This window comes from the organism of the source record quoted next, unplaced genomic scaffold (assembly GCF_019419815.1).
Source record: "Pyrus x bretschneideri cultivar Hongxiangsu unplaced genomic scaffold, Pyrus_bretschneideri_v1 Contig78, whole genome shotgun sequence".
NCBI lineage: Eukaryota > Viridiplantae > Streptophyta > Magnoliopsida > Rosales > Rosaceae > Pyrus > Pyrus x bretschneideri.
Window position 1 is genome coordinate 880005 of NW_025999818.1, and position 25342 is coordinate 905346.

At 37.0% G+C, this 25342-nt stretch overlaps 1 protein-coding gene across 1 annotated transcript; it reads left to right on the plus strand.

Moving 5' to 3' along the window:
* The first annotated feature begins 22785 nt into the window (after positions 1-22785).
* On the plus strand, positions 22786-25168 carry LOC103935890. The gene has a single exon (XM_009345705.3). The coding sequence runs from the start codon at positions 22801-22803 to the stop codon at positions 24868-24870; it is 2070 nt and encodes a 689-aa protein (XP_009343980.1). The 5' UTR covers positions 22786-22800; the 3' UTR covers positions 24871-25168.
* Positions 25169-25342: the final 174 nt, after the last annotated feature.

Sequence of the window (25342 nt, forward strand, 5' to 3'; positions counted from 1 at the left end):
ACGCGTGGATATTCCTACTTATCAATAAATCAGATCTTTGTGCCACTTTCACTGCTTTTTATGCCTATGTGTTGAATCAGTTTTCTGCTACTTTGAAGATTTTACAAAGTGATTTTTTTTGGAGGGGGGGTGGGTGGGGGGGAGTATTGTGGTACTAAGTTTCAATCTTTTCTTGTTGAGAGAGGTATTTCCCATCATAAATCATGCATATACCCCTGAACAAAATGGGGTGGCTAAGAGAAAACATAGGCATATCATTGAAACCACAATCACTTTGCTTCAAACTGCTCAAATTCCTTCTCATTTTTGGAGTTTTGCTTGTCAAACAGCCACTTATCTTATAAATAGAATGCCTACTCCATTACTATCCAATAAGTCTCCTTTTGAGTTACTATATAGGAGTGTTCCAGTTCTTTCTCACTTAAGAATTTCTGGGTGTGCTTGTTATCCTATTCTTAAGCCTTACAATAGCACCAAATTACAAGCCAAGACAAATAAGTGTGTCTTTTTAGGATATGCCTCCAAATACAAAGAGTTTCTATGTTATGAAGTTGGTAGGCAAAAAATATATGTATCAAGGCATGTATTTTTCTGTGAACAGGAATTTCCATTTGCAAACTTATTGGCAGCATCTAAAAAGGTTAACTTACACAGTTATAGTGTTTCATTGTCCACATCACCTGTGTCTTTACCAACACCAGTTGTTATATCAAACAACTTGGTTGTTTCATCTATACCTGCCTCACATCGTTCATCACCACCAGTCACATAGTTCATTTCATCTCATATGCATTCAAATCATAGTCTGTCACTTCATACATCACAATCTAGTTCTAGTTCCTTAGATTTTGTTACTGATCCCCAATTCACCATTACCCTATTCTAGTCCCAGTTTACCTCAGTCCATTACTGTTGCAGCAAATGACAATGTTGAGATCCCTGTGGCACCTGTCCGTTGTCTTGAGACTCTTCAAGTGGTATTATCCATTCAATCTACACCCTATGCAAACTAGAAGCAAAAGTGGGATCATAAAAAAGAAAGCACCTTTATTAGCTCTTCAGTTATCTGATGTTATAGATCTTTCTCTGGTTGAACCTACAAGTCGGCTCTAAAATATCCAGTTGGGTAGAAGCTATGAAGGAAGAGATTGATGCTCTTCATAATCAGAAAACTTGGAGTTTGGTGCCTTTTCCTAAGAACAAGAATTTGGTTGGTTGTAAATGGGTGTTCAAGATTAAGAAACACTCTAATAGTACTAGCAAGACATAAGGCTCGGTTGGTTGCAAAAGTGTTTAGTCAAGAACCTGGGATTGATTACACTAAAACTTTCAGTCCTGTTGTTAAACCCACAACAGTAAGGATAGTGTTGGCTTAGCTACTCATTTTAATTAGACTCTAAGACAGTTGGATGTCAAGAATGCCTTCTTACATGGCATCTTGCAAGAAGAAGTCTATATGGTGCAACCTCTACGATTTGAGGACTCTACTTATCCTAATTTGGTCTGCAAGCTTCATAAGTCTCTTTATGGTTTGAAACAGGCTCTTAGACCCTGGAATGAAAGACTCACTACTTTTCTTCCTAAGTTGGGGTTCAAGAATACTTATTCTAATTCTTCATTATTTGTGAAGACTGTTGGTTCTACATTGGTTATTCTGTTGCTCTATGTAGATGATATTATCATCACTGGCAGTGATTCTATGGCTATTCAACAGGTTATTCAATCTTTGACTTCTAAGTTTGATATCAAAGACTTAGGACCTCTGCACTATTTCCTGGACATTCAAATTTCTAAAATTGCAACTGTTTTGTTTCTCTCTCGGCAAAAGTATGTCCATGATTTGTTGGTTAAAACTAAAATGGTTGATTCTAAACCTTGTGAAACATCTTGTCTGCCTTATAATAGGCTTCTTCAAGATGATGGTGAACCCTACAACAATTCTACTCATTATAGGAGTGTTGTAGGTGCTCTGCAATACTTAGCTTTTACCAGGCCTGATATAGCCTTCTTAGTTCATCAAGTGTGTCAATTTATCCAGTGTCTTATAGTCTTACACTATACTGCAGTCAAACTAATTCTTAGGTATCTTAAAGGAAATATGGATTATGGACTATCTTATTCCAAAACTAATTTGGACATTAAAGCATTCAGTGATGTTGATTGGGCAGGAAATCCCAATGATAGGAGATCTACAACTGGGTTGATTGTTTACTTGGATGGCAATCCTATCTCTTAGTCTTCAAAGAAGTAGCAAACTGTCTCCAAATCTTCCACAGAGGCTGAGTATAGGGCTTTGTCTTCCATGACTGCAAAACTCGATTGGATTAAGCAAATTCTGGGATTTTTGCACATCATTATACCTTCTGTTCTAGTTTTATTCTATAATAATATATCAGTCGTTGCCTTATCCTTCAATCCAGTTCAACACCAAAGAACAAAGCATTGAGTGCTCCTTTGTTTCACACACATTGTAGCAATCTCATGCTCAAATCATCCAAGCATGAGTTTGAGGAGGGATGTTAGAGTATATTATGTATGTGTGTGAGATTATGACACCTGGCAGAAGATTAGTTAGGCAGTTAGAGTAGTTGTAATCATGTATTCTCTATAAATACCTTGTATTGAGATTAGATACTAAGAAAATAATATATCAAAGAATACATTCAACTCTCTCTCTCTCTCTTTCTTCTCTGTGAAGTTTCTTCTTCTTCTCTCTGTTCATACACAAAACTTGTGTTTCTCTCTCTAGCTTAACAAATACTTGTCTGATATATAAAACACTTATGACGTACGGTTATATATTATCTCAAGTGTTAGGTATAATTCTGATGAGTGTACCTATCCAAATAACGATCGCACATCTTTTGTTCATATGACACATTTTCCCATATGTAGATTGTATGTATGGGTATGTGGGGTTTGTTAAAATTAGTGGACCACCAACTAATCATGAGCACAATGCACCAGATTAGACCCTAGTTTAATAAACAAGCTTTAGGTTGTTAATGTTAGTCATGTAATAATGCTGACTCTTGCATATATGGATTGAGATGTAATTCTTTATGTATAAATACATTTTGCACTCATTCATTCAATGTTAATGGAAATATTATCTTCAAGACTTCAACTCAATCTCTCTTTACAATCTCTATCTAACAGTGAGTTCTCACTTTCTACGGGGTTGGCTTATTTAGAAGTCTAGCTTCAATATTTTCGTAGCTCGTGGGCAATATACACATGGGGGTCCTATATATCCTGATAAGGAGGACTCAGACTCGTCACATCACTTATATAACTCACGTGGCGAATTGGCCTGCTAGTGGGATTGGTGGTGTGCAATCTCGATTAGGGTTTCATTTCGTGCAATGCATGGACGACTGATGGCGACTCTTGAGTCTTGACCACCACATGTGTCTCACCACATGTGTCTCATTCATGCACAATGTATTATGGTTTAGTAGGTATATATGGCCAGCAATGATTTCAGTCTCCCTCACCAGAAAAACCTCAGTAGGTATATGGCCAAGAAATCATTTGTCGGTTTTTAATTACTAAAAGGATAATGAAATTTGTTCTTATGTCAAATTCCCTATACTTTGTATGGCTTTGGAGAGTAAATATTTTCACTCTAACATTAAGTACCATGAGGCCCCGTTTGTTGCATGGTATTAAGTGGGAGTGTCTTTAACTGGGACTATAATCCTATATATGTTTGGTGCGGGTGTGGACTAGCTTTAATGACACTAGCTCAAACTCTACATGGACTAAGCACATCATCAATAACGGGGTACTATAAATCTGGTGCATCAGCATGGGATTGCTAATCCAGTCTCCAACACATGTGTCTTTTGCACACCTGCGTCGTCTGCAACCCCAACTCTCCACCCCTGCCCAGATCTAAAACCCAACCACGATCATGATTGGCAGCCAAATCAAACAATGGGATTGCTACACTAGATGATGATTCTAGTGACCAAAAAGGCCAATATTTCAATTCCAAAATAGTTTCTCTTTGTTGTCCGTCCCTCGACTCCCACTTGTTACTCCCACTTGATAACAAGTATCATTAGATGTTGATTTTGCGCATCTAATGAGGAATTTATTGGAAGACAAAAATATCCAGTTATAAAACTTCTCCCTTTTGAAAGATATATACAAGACTAGTCTCCGTTATCCTTCCGACTCCAAGCAGAAAAGATCAAGAAGGTAAGATATTTTATTTATTTATGCATTGTGGGCTTGTGTATTTCCAGAATTTAGGCATAGCCCAACTTTGGAACCAGAAAACTTTAAAAGCTTTTTCTTGGTTGGTTGCGATCTTATTGGATTCTTTAACCTTTCTCCAAGTAGGATCCAGCCACATTGCAAAGTTATCTACCTTCCAAAAAGTTGGAGAAAAAGCTATTTTACATAGTTGATGGAGATGATGCCACCATAAAAAGCATTGAGGATTGACAGCATATAAATTCCATCCAATTGGTAAGCTAGTCACAGATCCAAGTTGGTTCAAAATATTATGGTGGTTACTCAATATTGTCCCAATCTGAATCAATATCGATATTGTCCCAAATACAGTAACAACATCATAATTAGGCTAGGGTGAGCTCCATCCCAATGTAAAGTTTAAGTTAATCAATTTTCTGGTGCTAATTTGTACGAAGTTCATCCATTTAGTGGAAGTTACCTCAGCAAAAATTAGTCACTCCACCTAAATAGAAAAGTACAAATTATAAACGAAAAAAAGTAAAATAATAGCACAATCATGTGATAATTTCTAGCTCCACTCTTGCCCAAACATAAACACCAAACTCTACTACAGTAGTTTCGATGTGGGATTATGTCAATCCACATCTACAGCTAGTATCAAGCCACAGCCCTAAACCAATGTCATTGTTCAAACCACCATCCCCCAAAAAAAGTTTGTTAAATAAATAATTTCATATTTTGGCATAGGTCAATGGTCATTTAATTTTCTAAACATAGGTTAATAGGAATATTTTTTTTCTTTTCTTTTTTTTATAAATAGGAGATAACTGGTGGTAAGCCATAGTTATCCACCCCTTTGGGACCTAAAGAGGCTATAGAGAATTTGACCCTGCCAGTGGGCACAATAAAGCAGGTCTCTTACCACTAGACCACTTGTGTGGTTGAATATTTTTCTCTCAACTTAGGTCAAAAAAAATGATTTTCTTCCCCAACTACGGTCAATAATACTTGCTAAAAATTTTCTTTGTTGACCTCTAGCAAAAAAAAAAAATTTCATTGACCCAATCCTAGTATTAAAGATATTTTGTGACTTCAAACAAATTGCCCCTACGTGGGCAAAGTTTGTGTTGGAAGTATGCCCACAAAGCCACTTATTTGATGTAATAGCTTTTGGAATACTTATTGTGTTAAACTACTATATGTTTAATGAAGGGCAAAACTTATTGTTAATCACTATTTATTGTATTATGTGCTTAAGTAATAAGGGAATCTAATGACTGTATTTAATCTAAGAGAGAAGTGATCTAAGTAAGTTAGATTAATGAGACATTTCTCTTATATTCATTCCTAAAAAGTTCCTAGCCATAGGATTACCAATTGGGCATTGACAATCCGCTAAGGTTAGTATGTGTTATGTTAACTCAAGCATGAGTATGACTAGTCTCAAGTCATTTAGTGTTGGACACTGAGACAAACACATAGGTGCTCAAAATGGTAATCGAGTACACTGAACTACAATCAAAAGAGAGTTCGAACATACATGCCATGTAAGAACTCGTAAGTTGCAATATGCAAAGTAGTCCTTTGACCTAAGGCATCATAGATGTCTAATGGTTAGGTCCTTGATCTTTGATCATGTCAAGGGCATTCCATCGAAAATGTCCACGACATTGTTGGGGCTAAGCTATCTAGTCATGTAGGCATATGAATGCACAACAAGGGATCTCTAACCTTCCATGGTGGAGGGAGAATACTCTGAGATATGATTCGGAAGTCTTTGGCCAAAGCATATGAATATGACTTAGGAAGTTGGTTCCAAATCATATTCAATTGAATCATATAGAGAAGTATCACATTGGATGGTAGACATGAAACAAACTATCACTCAAACAATGTGATTAAGAGTATTGTATTAGAGAAGGACCATATCGCATTGTAATTGTAATTGGATAGGTTCTCTAACCACTTCTACTTAGTTTGGGTAGCCATGACATACTACTAGGTGTCACTAATGGTTTGTGGAAGCCCTGAAGATTAGCAAACACTAATCTTCATCAAAGGGAGCATTGAAATGTAGTTTCAATTCACAATCGATTGTTAAGAGTAACAATCGCCCACTGCCTCATTAATTGGAACCTAATGGATCGTACATCGAGTAAGAATGAAAGTGAAGAAATATAAATGAGATGGATAAGCAATTAAATGGTTTAATTGAGAATAGTCAAGATTAATTAATTAGTTAATTAATTATATGAAGGGTTTGTATTGAGCTTTCAAGTTAGTTTCAGGTCTCGAGGCCCAAAATGGGCAATTAGCCCAATAACTAAAGGATGGCCGGCCATAGGATGAGTGGTACTAAACTTGGCATAATTGCAAGTTTGCCACACTTGGCATAATTGCAAGTTTGTCACTCAAATGTGGGGTGCTATAAAAGGAACTTTATAGCTTTACCACATCAAGGGTTTTCTTTGAGGCAAAAGAGCAAAACTCTTTCTCTCTTTGTCTTCCAAAGAAGCCGGCCACACTTAGAGAAAAATAGCTAGCAATCTTCCTTCCTCTAAGTCATCCATTTCATCTTCACACCTCATCCTTGGTGTGGAGACTTAGAGACACCAAACTTTTGGTGTTCTTGGAGTTCCTTTCCTCAAATCCTCAAGGAGTAAAGGAGAAGCAAAGAAGCAACCATCCAAGGAGTAAAGGAGGTGACTTGAAGGCCCTCCACTTGGGTGAATCCCTTGTGTAAACAAGGATGAGCTTCAAGGGTAATGAAACTCAAACTCTCTTTTCTCTTTAAGTTGTTAAAGAGTCTTTTGGTTCACCATTCACTAGTCTTTGAAAGTCATGGGTTTTAGAATTGTTTTTTGAATGCATGTCTACTTTAACGTGTTATTAGTTTGCTTATGTGTTCAAATGTTTTCACATGTTCTTATCTAGGCCAATTTTTTTCCTTCGGTTTGTAGGTAAGAGAAGTTAGAACTTATTTTTGTTATGAATCACAGTTTAAATAGATGCAAGCACAATATTACAGACTTCATAGTCGTCCATGATAAAACAACAAGAAGTTAACAAGTTTAGTTTTCTGTCAATTTATCTACCAGCAAGTTAATTGCAGAAATCATATGGCAGACTAAAAGATAACATCATGTCTTTTTTATTAAAGGCTAATTGGCATTGATAAGTCGATATTATACTATATATTTTACACTAATTTTAGAATTAATTTATCGGTTATCTTGTAAGAAGTTTCATACCTTGAATTATATTTTCAATGTAAAACATTCGACTTCCTCTTAACAAAAAGTGATCAAACAGATGAATTTTGGAGTGATTATAATTGGAGGATGCTTGTGAGTCTCTCAGCTTGTTTTATCAAAGTTTTATATTTGTCCAAGTGACATTTTGGCCTATTTGGGCTTTTTGGCATCCAAGATGGTGTCTTTTGCTATTGGGTTCTTCGTAGAACTTGGAGAGGATGCCCTAGGGTTTAATTCAAGTAGTTTTGGGCTTGATTTGGAGCTCTGATGGTCCAGAACATGGTTATTTTGTGGCTGGACAGATTTCCCATTATTGATTAGGATTATGTTTCCTAGTTTCTCTTAACTTATTATGTTTCCTAGTTTTTAGAAGACCTTTCTAGGAATAATTTTATTTTGTAGTAGTATAAATAAGGCTAATTAGCCATTATGGTTCACTACGCATCAATTAGGGAGAACGCACTACTTTGGAGAATTCGATTTAGAGAGCTTTTGACAATTCAAGTTTATTTACAAGGTGTTTCCTATCCATGTTTTTAATTATTTTTGTCTTAATGATTGTGCATAACTAATCTTTTTTGTTAGGGTGAGGCCACGAACCTTGGCAAGAATATGTAGTTTCTTTTCAATTTGCCTATGATATTATGCATGCAGGTTTTGAATTATTAATCACCGAGTTTGAAACTATCTAATTGTCTTGATGCTTGATCACCATTAGGTATTTAGAAAAGTATTGATGCAATTTTGGTCGGAGGTTGGTCCGTGAAATGACAAAGGCTTCTTGTGGTTCGTAATTGTAATTTCACTTAGGATGAATACCACGTCTTAAGGGTTGCAATATGGTTTTTCAAATGGTTTTCACAAAGCTTGATGAGTGTAGCATGTTTAGATTTGATTTGAATACCACAAACAGTTGCATGTTTGATATACGTTCTAAATGGGGGTCTAAGTAAAGCATACCTTAGGAAAACCTAACCTTCAAAATATGCATGTATAGGTAATAAATAATTAGAAGAACTACATAGAATTGTTAAGGTGATGACGGAACCACAGTGCTTAAATTGATTTTCAAAACCGTTTTCTTTTGTTTTCTTTACTTTGCTGAATTCTTTCATTGTTTTTATTTAAATTTGTTTTTATTATTTTAGGTCATAAAATCAACTTTTTCCAAAACTTTGTTTTAAATAATTAAATTATTAAGATTTGGTTTGACATAAATTGTTTTCAATAATCTATGTGGGAACGACCTTGCATGAACATTCTTACTACAACTACATTGTTCTTGTACAAGTATTTTTAAGTGTTTCTATCTCTACTTTTTAGGAGGTAAAAATCCTATCGAAGTCACAAGTCGGAATTGAGCACAAAATCTCAGCAATTTGCATTCCAAGTATGCAAGACACATCATGTATTTTTTATTAAAGGTTACGTATCTTCCGATGATGTTTTTATGGGAAGGGGTCACCTACTCATAGAAGACACTTCAAAAATTTTGCAAATTTAGAAGACAAAGAATGCAATTCGTGAAAAAGGAAATGAGAAAGTGTGACAGACTCAAGTTTGTAGCAGAAGCTGCATTGAATCTGTTAAAGTCAATGATACAAAATAGGATAGTAAATATTGTATATTAGCCTAGTTATTTACTTGCCTTTCTGGTTCACATCAAAGCTTGATTATAGGCTTTAGTTTGGGATTTAAGTTGTATAACTAGTACATGAGAAGACAGCAGCATTGTTACTGAATATATTGAAAAGTTATTCACCAAATATTTTCTCTTGATGGTACTAGAGCAAAAGATCTTGGTAACCTAAAGAAAACCGTAGCCTTCATCATGGGAGACATTATAACCAACATCATCGGAGGCAACATCGATCCAAAGAAGCCAACTCATTCGAACATGGCTTCCAAACTTGATAATCCTAATCACCCATTGTATCTACATCATTCAGATCAGCCTCGGTTGGTCCTTGAACCACACTTCTCACTAAGGAAAACTATAGCACATGGAGTCACTTCATGATTATGGCCCTAACAATGAAAAACAAACATGGCTTTGTCGATCGATCTGTAAAGCCACCAAGTGACGATGCAATTAATGAATTGCTGCAATGGAACCGTTGCAACAATTTGGTTAAGACATGGTTGTTGAGTTCGATCTCCAAAAAGATTGCAGCCAGTGTATTCTATTATGTTGAAGCTCAAGCAATCTGGACTGAGATAACCTCCCAGGTAAACAACATTTAACTGTTCCATATTGAGAATGAAATACTTGATTGTGTTCAAGGAACTATCTCTGTTGGGTCATACTTTACCAACTCAAAGGATTGTGGGACGAAAAGGATGTTCTCTGCCTTATCTCATCCAGTCATTGTGGAACTAAAAAAGAAAAATTATCCTATCAAGAAACCCAGAAGACCATCAAGTTTCTCATGGGATTAACTGAATCATTTGCCACGATACTTGGGCAAATATTAACAATGGATCCTTTTCAGAAGGTCAGCAAGGTTTATTCACTTGTGCTCAGACATAAACGGCAGCGAAACGTATCTACTGAAAAGGGAACGTCTCAACTTGATGCAGCAACCGTTGCAGTCAAAGATCTAAGCAAGAAAGGTGGTCACTCCAAATGTTTATTCCAGTTAGACTTTAACCAAAACAACTTGATGTTACTTTGAGGTTAAAATTGGATCGTTTCACAAGTTCAAAGTGTTATAGCTACGGAATTATCATTTTATATTCCAGGGAGAAGGAGTTGTTACTTAAAACATGCATTGCAACATGCATGTCTCATGTCTGTCAAGGAAAATTTGTAAGAATTTCCGTTGTTGGTCATAGTAATTTTCCAATTTTTGTGAGAAGAATTACTTGAATAATTACAGCAAAGGGAAATTCAATGATTTCATAATATAATTACTTGTATTGAGTAACAAGCATTTAACCAACAATTAATTTATGCCTCGTGTTTATTGAAAAACTAGTTATGAAAGGCAAAATAAGAAAGCTGCTGGAAGTTGTGTCATCACTTGAGGCAGTACACTGAAACCATACATAAATTGCTCATTTCCAAATCAAGTTTTTTATTTTTATTTTTTAGTCAAAGGGGAAGCTTCATTAGGGACAAGCCAAAAACAAAAATATATACAAGGAAAGGGAAATAAACAAAGAAACATAACAAAGCACCAGACAGAAAAAGAAGACGGAGGAAACCAAAAGAGATCTCGCCCAGAAGCTAAGACGTGGGAGAAGAGTAGATGACACACCGTGACCCTAATAACACAAGTTACGAGGCCGTGATGTGCTGGCCATCACCAAATTAACCATATGACCTCATCGGAAGATGACATCACAAGCCAGCTCAATGACGTAAGCCATTGTAAGATATTCGTGATGTGCAAGAATTTGAACCAAAACGTTCATTAATAATTAAATCCAAAGCTGCTACAAAGTTGACTTATCAACCTCCCAACTTGGGGACACATGCTTAGGGATAAAATCTTATTATTCACATCACATCAGACCATCTAAAAGTTTTGCATAACAGTAAACACATAAAAGTGCAGTGTCGTAAGTATCATCATGCAATTGTTACAAACTAGCATAAACTGCAGTAAAAGAATCATCACCCAAAGTCCAAAGGATGGATGCCTCATTGCTAAGCCCACTCGTCACCACTGAGGTTCTCCTTATTCTCGCTACGTCCTGAAGGGGTTAAGGAATAAAGTGTGAGTGGATCAAGTTTATCTAGTTAAAATTGTGTGAATATATTAATCCCCGTTTTAAAATCACAAATAGAGTGAAAAACAACATACATAATAATACTACACAACAGTAATCATATTCATATCACATAGCTCGTCATCAAAAGACGATAAGGGGCTTCCCCGAGCTCCAATTTACAAGTTTTCAATCCAAAATTGATCTCAAAGATCAACAAACTCACCTAAGCACTTTCTAGGCGGAGTGGAGGTAGAATCCACCTTGGATTCGAAGATTTTTGCTTCGAAAAACTCGTCAAAAACTGCAGCAAAAAATGGAAAGCATGCATGCATCAAAACAGAGGCTAGCAAAATGAATTTCATCTCAAAAATCTCACGATTAACTTTGGGAACTACGAAATTGCATTGCATGAGGTTTTGGGAAGAAATGAGCTTTGAAATCGCCGGAGTTTGTCTTCCTTCTCTTGGCAAAGACTAAAAACAGAGATGAGTATGCATGCATGGATTATAGTTGCATTAGTGCACCCGAAACCCTCTTATATTCATCAATGACAAGATAAAGGGAGAGTAGAAGTACTGCAAACCCTTACCGACTTCGAACAATTGCCAGAATTCGTCGCCGGAGATTAACATGCATGCACAGATGAATTACAAAGGTTAGAACCCTCGAATTTTAGTCCAAAATAACAGAAAATCATCCCCAATCAGGATGGAAACCCAGAAAGGAAGAAACTTACCTGAATTTAAGGTTAGAGCTCAGAGCTCTCATATTTCAATGGAACTGCACCTCAGCGTTCACCGATGGCGCATGAAAGACCATCATCAGGTTCCCTGAGTCTCATTGATGTCAAAAATGTAGGTTTGGAATTGGAGTTTGATTTGTGAAGAAATTTGGGTGGAAGTAAGGGTTCTCTCTCTCCCAGTGTTATAGAGAGAGTTAGTTCGAGAGTGCAAAGAGAGTTTAGAGAGGGAGAGAATGTTTTCAGTTGTGGGAAGAGAGACCAAAAATTAATGTAAGCCCACTTAAACCCCATGTAAGTGAAATTACAAAATCACCATCCATAATTGTTAAAATTACAATTATGCCTTCATAACTTCGATTCATATTTCATTTTGGACGATACATTCACGTATATGAATGTGGTTAGGAAAACTCAAGAAAATATAAGAATTTGGTGTTCAGTCGAGGCTCAAAAACTAATTAGGACACCCACTCAGGGGGTTAAATAGTCATTTCACATGTCTCGGGAATAAGATCCAATATTTTAAAGAACAGGTTGTAATAGAAGAGCACGACAAGAAGCTGAGCTATGGTCTAATTTGCTATCCTCATCCATCTCAACTAGGCCTGGCAATTTCTGACACGACCCGATAACCCGACACGACACGACACGAAATTAACAGGTGTTTGGGTCGACACGATAACGAATCGGGTCGTTATCGGGTAACCCGATAAGCACCTGTTAAGATAACGGGTTGGTTCGGGTATACACGTGGGTAACACGATACACGATAAGCAGAATATTATTTTTATAATTTTATAACCCTAAAAAAATACTATAATAATTATATACATTAATTTTACAATTTTATACCCCTAAAAATTATAATAAATATATATATATATATTAAATTAACTATAAAATTTATAATAATTATAATAATTATATATACTATAATAATTATACCCCCAAAATATTAAGTCTATCTATAATAATTATATATATATATATATTAAATTTTAAAAAAACTATAATAATTATTAATTAATAATTTAATATGCATGATGCATTGCATGATTTTGCATCCATTGAAATTTGATGTGATTTTTTTCCATTCAAATTTCAATAATCAATTTCTTGCCGCCCTTTTCGAAAAAAAAATGGAGGGAAAATGAAAATGTTAAGAAAAGTTGAAAATGAAACAAAAAAGTGAGGGAATTAGGGAAAGATGTTGGAGGGAAAAGTGAAAATGATAAGAAAAAGTTGAAAAGGAAACAAAAAGGAGAGGGAAAAATGAAAATTAATAGAAGTGGTGAGAATTTTTTTTTTTTTTTAAGTTATTAACTTTTTATCACACACATGACTGTCATGACATATCTCACTATTTTTATAATGACACACGTGACACGTGATGTATGTACTATTCCGTGTACCAGTCAATTATAATTTATACGTACAAAATAAATAGATTTAAATCTACTTAATAAATATATATACACACACACACACGGAACTTGATTGATGGCATACGAATTCTCCAAAACTAATTTCAACGATCCAAACTGTCAAAATTGTTTGTATATACTTGGAGATCACATCAGCAAAAAATCACAAAAAAAAAACATTCAGAGATCAAGTAACGGGACAAAGCTTTTCAACGGTTATAAACGAAAAATCACGATTTAACGGTTATTTTAACTCCGATTTTGATGATTTTTTATAACTACACTCCTTGACCCTATATGAATACAATGAATGAATTCGATCTTAAATTTAAAATATTTACATAAGTGGATACCACAAAATCTTATGTTATACTTAATGAAAGTATAAATAAACTCTAAGTGTTAGTCAATCTATCGTTTTACGAATTCTCCAAAACTAATTTCAACGATCCAAACCGTCAAAATTGTTTGTATATGCTTGGAGATCACATCAGCAAAAAATCACAAAAACAAAACATTCAGAGATCAAGTAACGGGACAAAGTTTTTCAACGGTTATAAGCGAAAAATCACGATTTAACGGTTATTTTAACTCCGATTTTGATGATTTTTTATAACTACACTCCTTGACCCTATATGAATACAATGAATGAATTCGATCTTCAATTTAAAATATTTACACAAGTGGATACCACAAAATCTTATGTTATACTTAATAAAAGTATAAATAAACTCTAAATGTTAGTCAATCTATCGTTTTACGAATTCTCCAAAACTAATTTCAACGATCCAAACCGTCAAAATTGTTTTTATATGCTTGGAGATCACATCAGCAAAAAATCACAAAAAAAAAACATTCATAGATCAAGTAACGGAACAAAGCTTTTCAACAGTTATAAACGAAAAATCACGAATTTTAACTCCGATTTTGATGATTTTTTATAACTACACTCCTTGACCCTATATGAATACAATGAATGAATTCGATCTTCAATTTAAAATATTTACACAAGCGGATACCACAAAATCTTATGTTATGCTTAATGAAAGTATAAATAAACTCTAAGTGTTAGTCAATCTATCGTTTTACGAATTCTCCAAAACTAATTTCAACGATCCAAACCGTCAAAATTGTTTGTATATGCTTGGAGATCACATCAGCAAAAAATCACAAAAAAAAAACATTCAGAGATCAAGTAACGGGACAAAGCTTTTCAACGGTTATAAATGAAAAATTACGATTTAACGGTTATTTTAACTCCGATTTTGATGATTTTTTATAACTACACTCCTTGACCCTATATGAATACAATGAATGAATTCGATCTTCAATTTAAAATATTTACACAAGTGGATACCACAAAATCTTATGTTATACTTAATGAAAGTATAAATAAACTCTAAGTGTTAGTCAATCTATCGTTTTACGAATTCTCCAAAACTAATTTCAACGATCCAAACCGTCAAAATTGTTTGTATATGCTTGGAGATCACATCAGCAAAAAATCACAAAAAAAAAACATTCAGAGATCAAGTAACGGGACAAAGCTTTTCAACGGTTATAAACGAAAAATCACGATTTAACGGTTATTTTAACTCCGATTTTGATGATTTTTTATAACTACACTCCTTGACCCTATATGAATACAATGAATGAATTCGATCTTCAATTTAAAATATTTACACAAGTGGATACCAAAAAATCTTATGTTATACTTAATGAAAGTATAAATAAACTCTAAGTGTTAGTCAATCTATCGTTTTACGAATTCTTCAAAACTAATTTCAACGATTCAAAACTAATTTAAACTCTAAGACTTACAATCTTAAAAACAAAAACTCTTTATCTTTGCACATTTAATATTTGTAATATATTAGTAGTGTATGTATTATTTTTTTTATTAGGCTTTTATTTTCGAGTGTAGATATAGTACTTGAACGAGAAATGTTTTAATGTTTTGAAGTAATATTTATGTGGCAATGTGTGGTATGTGCAAATTTAAAAACAATATATTTTTTTCTTAACGGGTCATAATGGGTCATAACGGGTCGGGTCACTTTACCCGTTGGGTAAAGTGACACGACCTGTTAAGGACCCGTTAAGATAACGGGTGTGACACGACACGACCCGTTAAGATAACAGGTGTTACACGAAAATGACACGAACACGATAGACACGACCCGTTTGCCAGGCCTAATCTCAACCGCCCAAAGCTTAAGGGAAACCATCTTTGGCTAATGTTGAACTTTTGGGGTGTATATTTCATATCTTAACCATGTACATGAAGGTGACTTAATATAGGAGGAAAGAATGAAGGAAACAACCTTCAACCCATTCCGATAATCACTCCTTAAATTACTCCTAATCTATTTACAATAACAAGAAGAACATGGTTCCTTAATTGTAGGTTAAACACAACAAAAGAAGGTATTTGGACAAAGTACTAAACCCTAGCCTTGTATTGTATACTGGGTAAAACCCTTAAGGACTATGACAAATGAATGAGTTGTATCAATAGGACTCCCAATAGCCTCCAACTTCCAATACTCCCCCTCAAGTTGGATCGAGGAGATTCCTTGAGCCAAACATGGACCAAATGCTAAGAAACTGAACAATCGGAAGTGACTTGGTAAAAATATCGGTTAACTGATCATGATTTCTTGTGTAGTGTGTGTTGATGACCTTTGATTGCACTTGTGCTTAAACATAATGACAATCTACTTTAATATACTTTGTTCTCTTGTGAAAAGTTGGATTTGAGGCAATATGCATCGTAACTTGATTGTTGTAGAACAAGGACATGGGTTTCCTATCTTTGAATTGGAACATGAGATGGTGGCTCTAGGAGTTGAGATGTAGGCTCAGGGGATAAAGCTAGAGTGTCATGCATTGTTTGGTTGTCTTGGCAATGAGGAACACTAGGCAAAGGAAACAAGTCATGTAAGAACTCACCCTGACCTTCATTAAGAAGTAGGGAGTTGTTTCATCAAACCAAACATCCCTTGAGACCATAAGTTTTCTAGTGGCTAGATTGTAACATTTATACTTTTAGTTGCTCTAGGATCAAGCTTGTCATGGTGAAGTGATTGGGTGTGAACAAAACATTGTTGGAAATGTGCCCTAAAACCAATCATATGATGATACTTTATGGACATTTTACATGTTAAACTAATCTAGTTTAATATTAAGGGCAAACATTATTGTTTGAGCCGTCTCATATAAATGTTATATGCTTAAACGATAAGTTCAAGGAATATGTGATTGGAAGAATACGATTTAAAGAAGTTAGATTCATGAGACCATTCTTTCGTTGACACATCCTAAACGTTCCTGATCATAGGATTGTCAATTGGGCATTGACAGTCCGTTAAGATCAGTACGTGCTATGTCTTCTCTCAGGGAGAGTGACTAGTCTCGAGTCATTGGTGTGTGTGACATCAAGGCAAGTACGTAGGTGCTCAATAGAGAATGAGTTCACTGAACACGATCAACGAAGAGTTCTCATATTCATGTCACATGAGAACTCATGGTTGGGATAATGCAAATTAGTCTTTTGACCTGAGGCATCACAGTTGTCTTGTGGTTAGGTCCTTAATCTTTGATTATGTCAAAGTCACTCCATCAGGAGGGTGTCCATGGCATCGTTGGGGTTAAGCCACTTAGCCATGGAGGCAAGTGAATGCGCAACAAGGGATCTCTAACCTTCAAACTGTTTGAGGGAGAATACTCTATGATATGATTTTGAATCTTTGGGCAAAGTATGAATGAGATTTAGGAATGTGTTCCAAATCACGTTCAAGGTAATCATATAAGCACAAGACTCACATTGGATAGTAGACATGAATAAACTATCAAACCAAACAATGTGGTCAAGAGTATTGTATTAGAGAAAGACCGTATTGCATTTGTAATCCTAAAACTGAATAGGTTCTCCACCTCTTCTGATTAGCTTGGGTAACCATGACATGCTGCTAGGCGTCAACCATGGTTTGTGGAAGCCCTAAAAGTGTATTATCACTAACGGGAGAATTGAAAGTAAGTTTCAATTCACAATCGATTAGAAAGAGTTTTAATCGCCCACTGCCTCGCTAAAAGGAACCTAATGGATCGTTCACCGAGTAAGGTAGAGTTTGAAGAAACAACGGAGATGAGTAAGAATAATTAAATGGTTTAATTATTTATCTAAGGCTAGGATTAATTAATATGTTAATTAATCAAACGAATAAGTTCGTTAAAGACCTCGGGTTAGTTTTGGGCCACAAGGCCCAATGGGATTTGAATGTCAAGCCCATTAACTCAAGTTGTATGACAACTTGAATAAACAAATGGCTTGAAAGCCCAATAAACCCTATAGGCTTGCCATGTTAGAAGAATAGGGCTTTTGGTCCATTAGGTCACTTATTTGAAGGGACTATATAAAGGACTTTATAGCCTAAAATTTACATATGGTAATTTTTGGGGAAAGGATGAGAACACAAGCTCTCCTTTCTCTCTAAAATTTAGGCCACCTTGGAGGGATCATCTAGCAATCAAACTCCTCCAAGGTCACTCATTTCTTCTTCATTATGCCTTGGTGATGAATCATTAGAGGTTCTCAATTTTGGGAACTTGGAGAAACCTTTTCATCCATCCAAATCCATGAATCTAAGATGCAAGGAATGAAGGCCCTCTCTTTGGGTGATTAGCCTTTGCTTATGCAAAGAGGAATCTACAAAGGTATTGATTTCTCAACTCACTTTGTTTTGAGTTGAGTCTTGGTTCACCTATCTACTAGGCTTTGAATTTCATGGGTAAATGTTTTGTTTTTAAGTGCATACAAGCATGATTCCGCCTTTAATTGTTAATTGCATGCTATTGATGTTGCTTAAATGAACATGTTTTTCACAAATTTTCCTTCAAACATGTGGATCCAAACACCCTTAAGTGAGCGAGAGATCAACCTTTCTATCCTTCAACACTTCATATGGAGATTTGGAACCTAGCATTTTACTAGGAAGTCTATTGGTAAGATAGGTGGTTGTAAGTACTCCTTGTGATCAGAATTTCTTTGGTATATGCATATGAAACATGAGAACACCATTGTGTTGGGGTATGCCAACACAAGATGTGTTGATGTAAGATGCCATGGGTGCTTAGATATTGAGATATGTTATGGGACATATATTCAATGCCATTGTCGGACCTTAATATGTGAATTTTAGATTAGAATTGAGTACCAACAAGTTCATGAAAATCTTAAAAAATAGTTGCAAGTACTCCTAAGTTTCAAAAGATACAACCAATGATCCTTGTAAAATCATTAACAAAGGCTACAAAATTCTTATATCCATCAAAGGACTCAAGTATTGGACTCCAAATATCTGAGTGAATGACTACAAAAGGATTACTAGCTCTAGACATAGAGGAATCAAAAGGCAATCTAGCAAGCTTAGACAAGTGACACACATCACAATGTAACTAGTCTTTATACATTTTTTGGAACAAAAAAGACATCACTTTCTCAGAATGATGTATTGGTGCCAAAGGTTGTAGTCTTAAGATACAATGAAACTAACTTGAAAAACCTTGGGGTCTTTGGAGTCTTTAGCTATGTAATAGAGTCCACTAAAAAGGAAACCTTCACCAATCGCCCTCTTGGTGATGTCTTGAAAAACAACATAGTAAGGGGAGAAAATGGCTAGGCAATTTATAGAGTTTGTGATGGTTCTAACTGATAACAGTTGAAAAGGAAATGAAGGAACATAAAAGGCTACTAACTCTATGTGGTTTGAAAGCAAGTTGATTTTTCCTTTCCTAACAATTGAAGCACATTTCCCATTAACTACTAACACTTGAGATGGATTGGACAACTTTTTAAAATCATGCAAGTTAGTGATTTGGTTTGTCATATGATTTGTGGCACCTGAATCTATAATGCAATAATCATTTTCACCACTGGCATTAAGGGCAGTTAAGAAAGCACTTAATATACCTAGGATATCTCCATGTGGGACATGATCATTCTCAGCCAGAAAGCAGCAATTTTTCCTACTAAGGTAGTGTGATTCTTTCCTTGACACATATGAGCTTCTTCATAGTCATTATGCAATTGCTTTTTGCGAAGATAAGTTGTAAACTCATTGATCAATGCAATAGGATTGGCTGTGAAGTTCAACATTCCCTCAATTGAAGAAGTTGCTGCATGGTTAGCCTTATAAGGAGAGTTACTCAAACCCTTCTAAGGACCCTTAGTCTCCTTTGAGAACTTGGGTTTTAACTCTAGGTGAAAAGACCATCACCTATCTCTGGTGTGCCCATTAGTATCACGATAATTGCATTTTAAATCAAGTATTTTTTTTTTCCTTGTAGACCCTGCCTTCAACACAATTGTTACTACAAACATAAACTTTAGTTTCAAGAATACTAGCCTTAGTCTTTAGGCTCATCACTTTCTTCCTTACTTCTTGTGCTAGTTCTTTTTCACTAGGAAGAAGATCCAAGCAAGGTTATGTCAGTGGTGCTATTGAGGTGCATGAAACCACTTCTCTTGCCTATGAGTCGTTGTTGTGTAAAAACCAGTTGATCATGTCTAGGTTGCTTAATTCCATAGAGCGTAGAATTGCTAAAATCTTCAGCTATTCAAAATCATATATGGAACCAATTCAAAGAAATGTATGGCAATGAAAATAATGTTGCACGTGTCTTTCAGCTCAAGAAAGACATCTCAAGTTTACAACAAGAAGGGAAGCCTTTTTTTCAACACCTTGGTAACCTGATAAGCATGTGGAATGAGCTCAATGTTTATCATCCTCATACCACTAATGCTACTATTTAATAAGAGAGTCGAGGATGATAAGATCTTTCAACTTTTGGCAAGTTTGGGTACAAAGTTTGAAGATATTAGAAGCCACATTCTAATGAACTCTTAGCTCTCTTCCTTCTTTCACATCTGTGCGAAGGAAGATAATTGAATTCATTCAACAAGACATAAATGAGGAGTTGGTTAGGGTTAACTTCAACATGAAATTGAACTAATACAGCCAATGAGCTTTCATCTTCAGATGAATTTTCTTCAGCCATCTTGGCATGAAGAGAAAAGAAACATAGCTAAAATAACAACAGAGTCAAGAATTTAGGATTCCCGTTCTGATACCATGTAAAAATGTTTAGGTGTGTATTACATATTTTAACCATTTTTCATGAAGGTGACTTATATAGGAGGAAAGAATGAGGGAAACCTTCAACCCATTGCAATAATCACTCCTTAGATTGCTCCTAATCTATTTACAATAACAAGACGAACATGGTTTCTTAATTGTAGGTTAAACACAACATAAGAAGATATGTTGGACAACGTACTAAACCCTAAACCCTAGCCTTGTACTGGGTAAACCCCTAAACTGTAAAGGACAATGACTAATGAGTGATTTGTATCAATGAGACTCCCAATAGCCTCCAACTTCCAATAGATGTAATGTGAACTAGAGAGGATGGGGGTCTTATGACCTAAACATCTAAATTAGGGATGGTTCGGTATGGGATCCTAAACCGAAAGTGGGATCCCGAATTCCAAACCGAAAATTTTCAAGATAGGAATTTGAAGACCAAATCCAAACTGAAATTTCGGTATTCCCAATTTTCGGAATTCCTGAAATATTTTTGGTATGTCGGGATGGATAGGGATTGGATTTTTGGTTTTAGACTTTTGGGTTTTTGGGTTGAAATTTGAATTTTTTTTTTTATGTGGGCTAAAATTTGGGTTTTTGGCCTAAAATTTTGTTCTCCAATTTCATATCAATTGAAATTTAAGTTTTTTTACCTCATATTAATTTGAAATTTCATACCAAATGAAATACCAGTTCATTCATACCAAGTAAAATTAGTGTTCCATACTACTTCATGTTATACTTCTATGTCTAATATAGTCTACTATCAAACTATTTAAATTCAATATTCAACTTGCATGCAACCAAAATAAATATATATATATATATTTTTTTTTTCGGATTGGTTCGGGATTTCCAAACCGTTAAATATGTAATCTTGATTCCCATACCGAAAGGTTCGGAATCGGTTTGGTATGGATCCCGAAAATTTTGGTATTATTGGTTTGGGAATTTTTTGATTTGGGATCGGAAATTTTTTTTGTTTGGTTTGGAAGTTTTGGGAAAAAATTCCAGCCCTGCAAAATGCATCCCTCTCGTACAATGCAAAAACCCAACCCGGTGCAAAATTAGATTGACATGGAATCCACCACAAGCTAATCGAATGAAAGTGATGAGTGAGATTCCGTATTTGGATTAACAGGGGAAAGATGGCCTACTCTCCTTTCTTAAAGTCTGGCTAAACAGCTCTAGAGAATCTGATTCAAAGTCCACACCCTGGAAATTGTTATCGTTCGCTGAACAAACAGTAAGTAGAGCTGCCTTAGCTTCAGTTTGGAGAGCAGAAGAAGACAAATAAGGTTTGATGCACCCACAATAATAGAACCGCTAGAGGTAAGTAAAAAAACTCCCGAACCAGAATCATGGTTTTCCTTTGACCAGGCTCCATCAAAATTAGCCTTTATCAGACCAAGCGGGGGATGAGACCAGAGAGGTGGTGAAAGGTTGTAGTTCGGAAAAGGTAACATCATAACCCTCAGGCCTTGAAATTGCTTGGTGGAAATCCGAAACAGCTCAAGAACCTTCGCACTAGTATTTGCATCTTGATTTCCATATTTCCCAGCATACGAAAGAATATGTAGTGGTATATACCCAAGCTTGATTATTAGAGGGAGACCAAATTTTTCAAATCAAGTTTGCAAACTAAATGATGTGGTTGTAGATAATTAGATTATTAGTTAAGGTCGATAAACGTGCTTGTTTTTTATTGGTAACACATGATTTGGTTTAAAATTTTAATCTCCCTAGCATTACCCATGAAAAAGGGCCAGCTGCACTCCTTAAAGCCAAAAACCAATCATCAAAAGTTGTGATGCCAGCAATGTTAATTCCGTAGTTCAGTAAACATGCAAACTAAACACCGATAGATTTCGGGAACTCGTTACAAACAAGTTGAGCGTAAGCTTTTTGTTCAGCTTGTCTACACCAATAATGGACAAACAGTCTAACATATTACAATTTTAATATTGTGAATTTTGTCATGTTAATTGTATATAATACAGAATAGAAAGACTTGAAAAAATCACACAATCATTCACCAAAGTAAACAAAAATCAAACAAATTGAATAAAATTTCAAGTCTCAAGTGAAAAATTGTTACGTGGGTTTATGCCGATGATGAATCCAAACAAACAGACAAACAGTGGGCCCACTATGAAAATGACTCCATCTGCTACCCACGTGGCACATTTCACTCCTCTCCCCTCGGATCCTGCGTTATCTCCAAAACGCCTCCAGTAATTTGGACAACAAGAACGCTCAATCATCACTCATCACTCTCTCTCTCACTCGAATCCCGATAAATCAAGCAAAACATGAATCCCAAATCAGTTATCTGTTTGCTGCTCCATTTGGCGGCGCTCTGGTTGTGTACGGCGGCGGACCACGACGGCTCGAGCATCGTCTTCACCACGCTTGGCCGATTAGACTACAACTTCGACATCTTCACCCTCCCGATTCGGGGCCCACCGTCCTCCACCACCGAAACCCAAATCACAGATGGCAAATCCGTCAATTTCAACGGCAACTTCCCCAACAAAACCCGAATCCAATCCCCCACGCGCTCCGACCCCTACCTCCAGCTCATCTACGTCACCGAAAGAAACGGCTTCTCCAACATATTCTACGACGCCGTTTATCTTAATTCCCCGACGGCGAGCAGCGGAAGACGGTCCACCCTTGAAGTATCGGACCGGGTTCAGATCCCCTTGTTAAGTTTGGAGCAGGGGCAGAATCGTCTTTCCATGAAGGACAGGCCGACTTTGACGGGGGATTATTTGGTTTACGTCTCCACTCACGAGGACTCGGGTGTGCCAAGGACGAGTTCTGCCGCGGTGTACTCGACGCACCTGGACTCGGGTGTGACTCGGAGGCTCACTCCTCGCGGCGTCGCTGACTTCAGTCCCGCCGTGTCACCGTCCGGAATCTGGACGGCGGTCGCTTCGTACGGACCGAGAGGCTGGACCGGCGAGGTCGAGGACCTGAGTACGGACATCTACGTGTTTTTGACTGGGGACGGGACTAGGCGAGTCAAGGTGGTCGAGCACGGTGGCTGGCCGGGTTGGGTCGACGATTCGACGATTTACTTTCACAGAAGAGGCGAGGATCAGTGGTGGAGTGTTTACAGGGCAATTTTACCCAGAGAGGGTCCGAGCTCCACCAAGTCGGTGGTGGTTCAGCGAGTCACTCCGCCGGGTCTCCACGCGTTCACACCCGCCACGTCACCAGGAAACCACGACTTCATCGCCTTGGCGACCAGAAGACCCACCTCGAGCTTTCGCCACGTGGAGCTTTTCGACCTGGTGAGGAACGAATTCAAGGAGCTCACTCGGCGCGTCTCCCCCCATACCCACCACTTCAACCCGTTCATCTCGCCCGATTCGAGTCGGGTCGGGTACCACAAGTGCAGAAGCAACAGAAACAAACAAGAAAAGTCCAAGCTTTTTCTTCAAAACATCCACAGCCCAATCCCGAACCTGTCAATCCTGAGAATCGACGGTTCGTTTCCTTCGGTTTCACCCGGGGGTGATCTCATCGCTTACGTGAACTTCCCGGGAGTGTATGTTGTGAACCGGGACGGTTCGAACCGGCACCAGGTATATCCTGGAAACGCCTTCTCAACCTCGTGGGACCCGGTCCGTAAGGGCGTCTTATACACTGGTGGCGGACTGGAGTTTGCACCTGAGACCGCGGAGGTGGATATCATTGCCATCACCATTGATGATGTTGACCGAGCGACCTTTAAGAAGTTGACCACAAATGGGAAAAATAATGCTTTCCCTTCACCCTCACCAGACGGGAAACAAATCGTGTTCCGGTCTGGTCGTACAGGTCATAAGAACTTGTACATAATGGACGTTGAAGTTGGCGAGAGTGGCGGGCTCTACAGGTTAACGGAAGGTCCGTGGACGGACACAATGTGTAATTGGTCTCCGGACGGAAATTGGATTGCGTTTGCGTCGGACCGAGAGGACCCGGGTAGCGGGAGCTTCGAATTGTACGTGATTCGCCCGAACGGAGCCGGCCTCCGGAAGGTGATCCAAAGCGGGACGGGCGGGCGGACCAACCACCCGTGGTTCAGCCCGGATAGTAAGAGCCTAGTCTTCACTTCAGACTATAGGGCCATATCAGCTGAGCCCATCTCAAACCCACATCACTACCAGCCTTATGGGGAGATCTTTACTGTGAAATTGGACGGCTCTGATCTTAAGAGGCTGACACAAAATTCTTATGAGGATGGGACACCGGTGTGGGTCCCCCATTTCATTAGGCCCACGGACGTAGAGTGGCCCATCGATAGGCCTGGGTGTGAGTTTGAGGACTTGCACTGGCTCAGTGAGGTTCCTAGCTACGGCGTCTTGAACATGCGTCAATGTGGTGTGTAATTACAACAGCTTTGCTCACTTGCACATTTTATTTCACGTGTGAACGGTTGAGATTTAAATAAATCTTATTTAGTTAAATCTTAATCGTGTGAAAGAAAATGTGTTGTGGTTTTATTACTACTACTGTTACGACTGTGTATAAAATGTAGTGGATTTACCAGGCTACTTTAAACCATGTAAAGAAGAAATAAATCCATATATTCCGTACCGTCTTTGTTATGTGTACGGTGATTGTAAAAGAAAAACGTATGTTGTGAAAATAATTTGAAAATAAGTTGTGAAAATTTGGTATTGACAATTTGGTATTACTACTAGTGGTTCATTTAGAGTCAATTTGGTATTGACAATGAGTTGTGAAAATAATCACTTTTCGACTCTGTTTTAATTCGCTGAGATGAGAAGATGTTGGAAAGTTAAGACGATCAATTTCTACTAACCACAATACAACAGTAAAAATACACAAAACTCATCA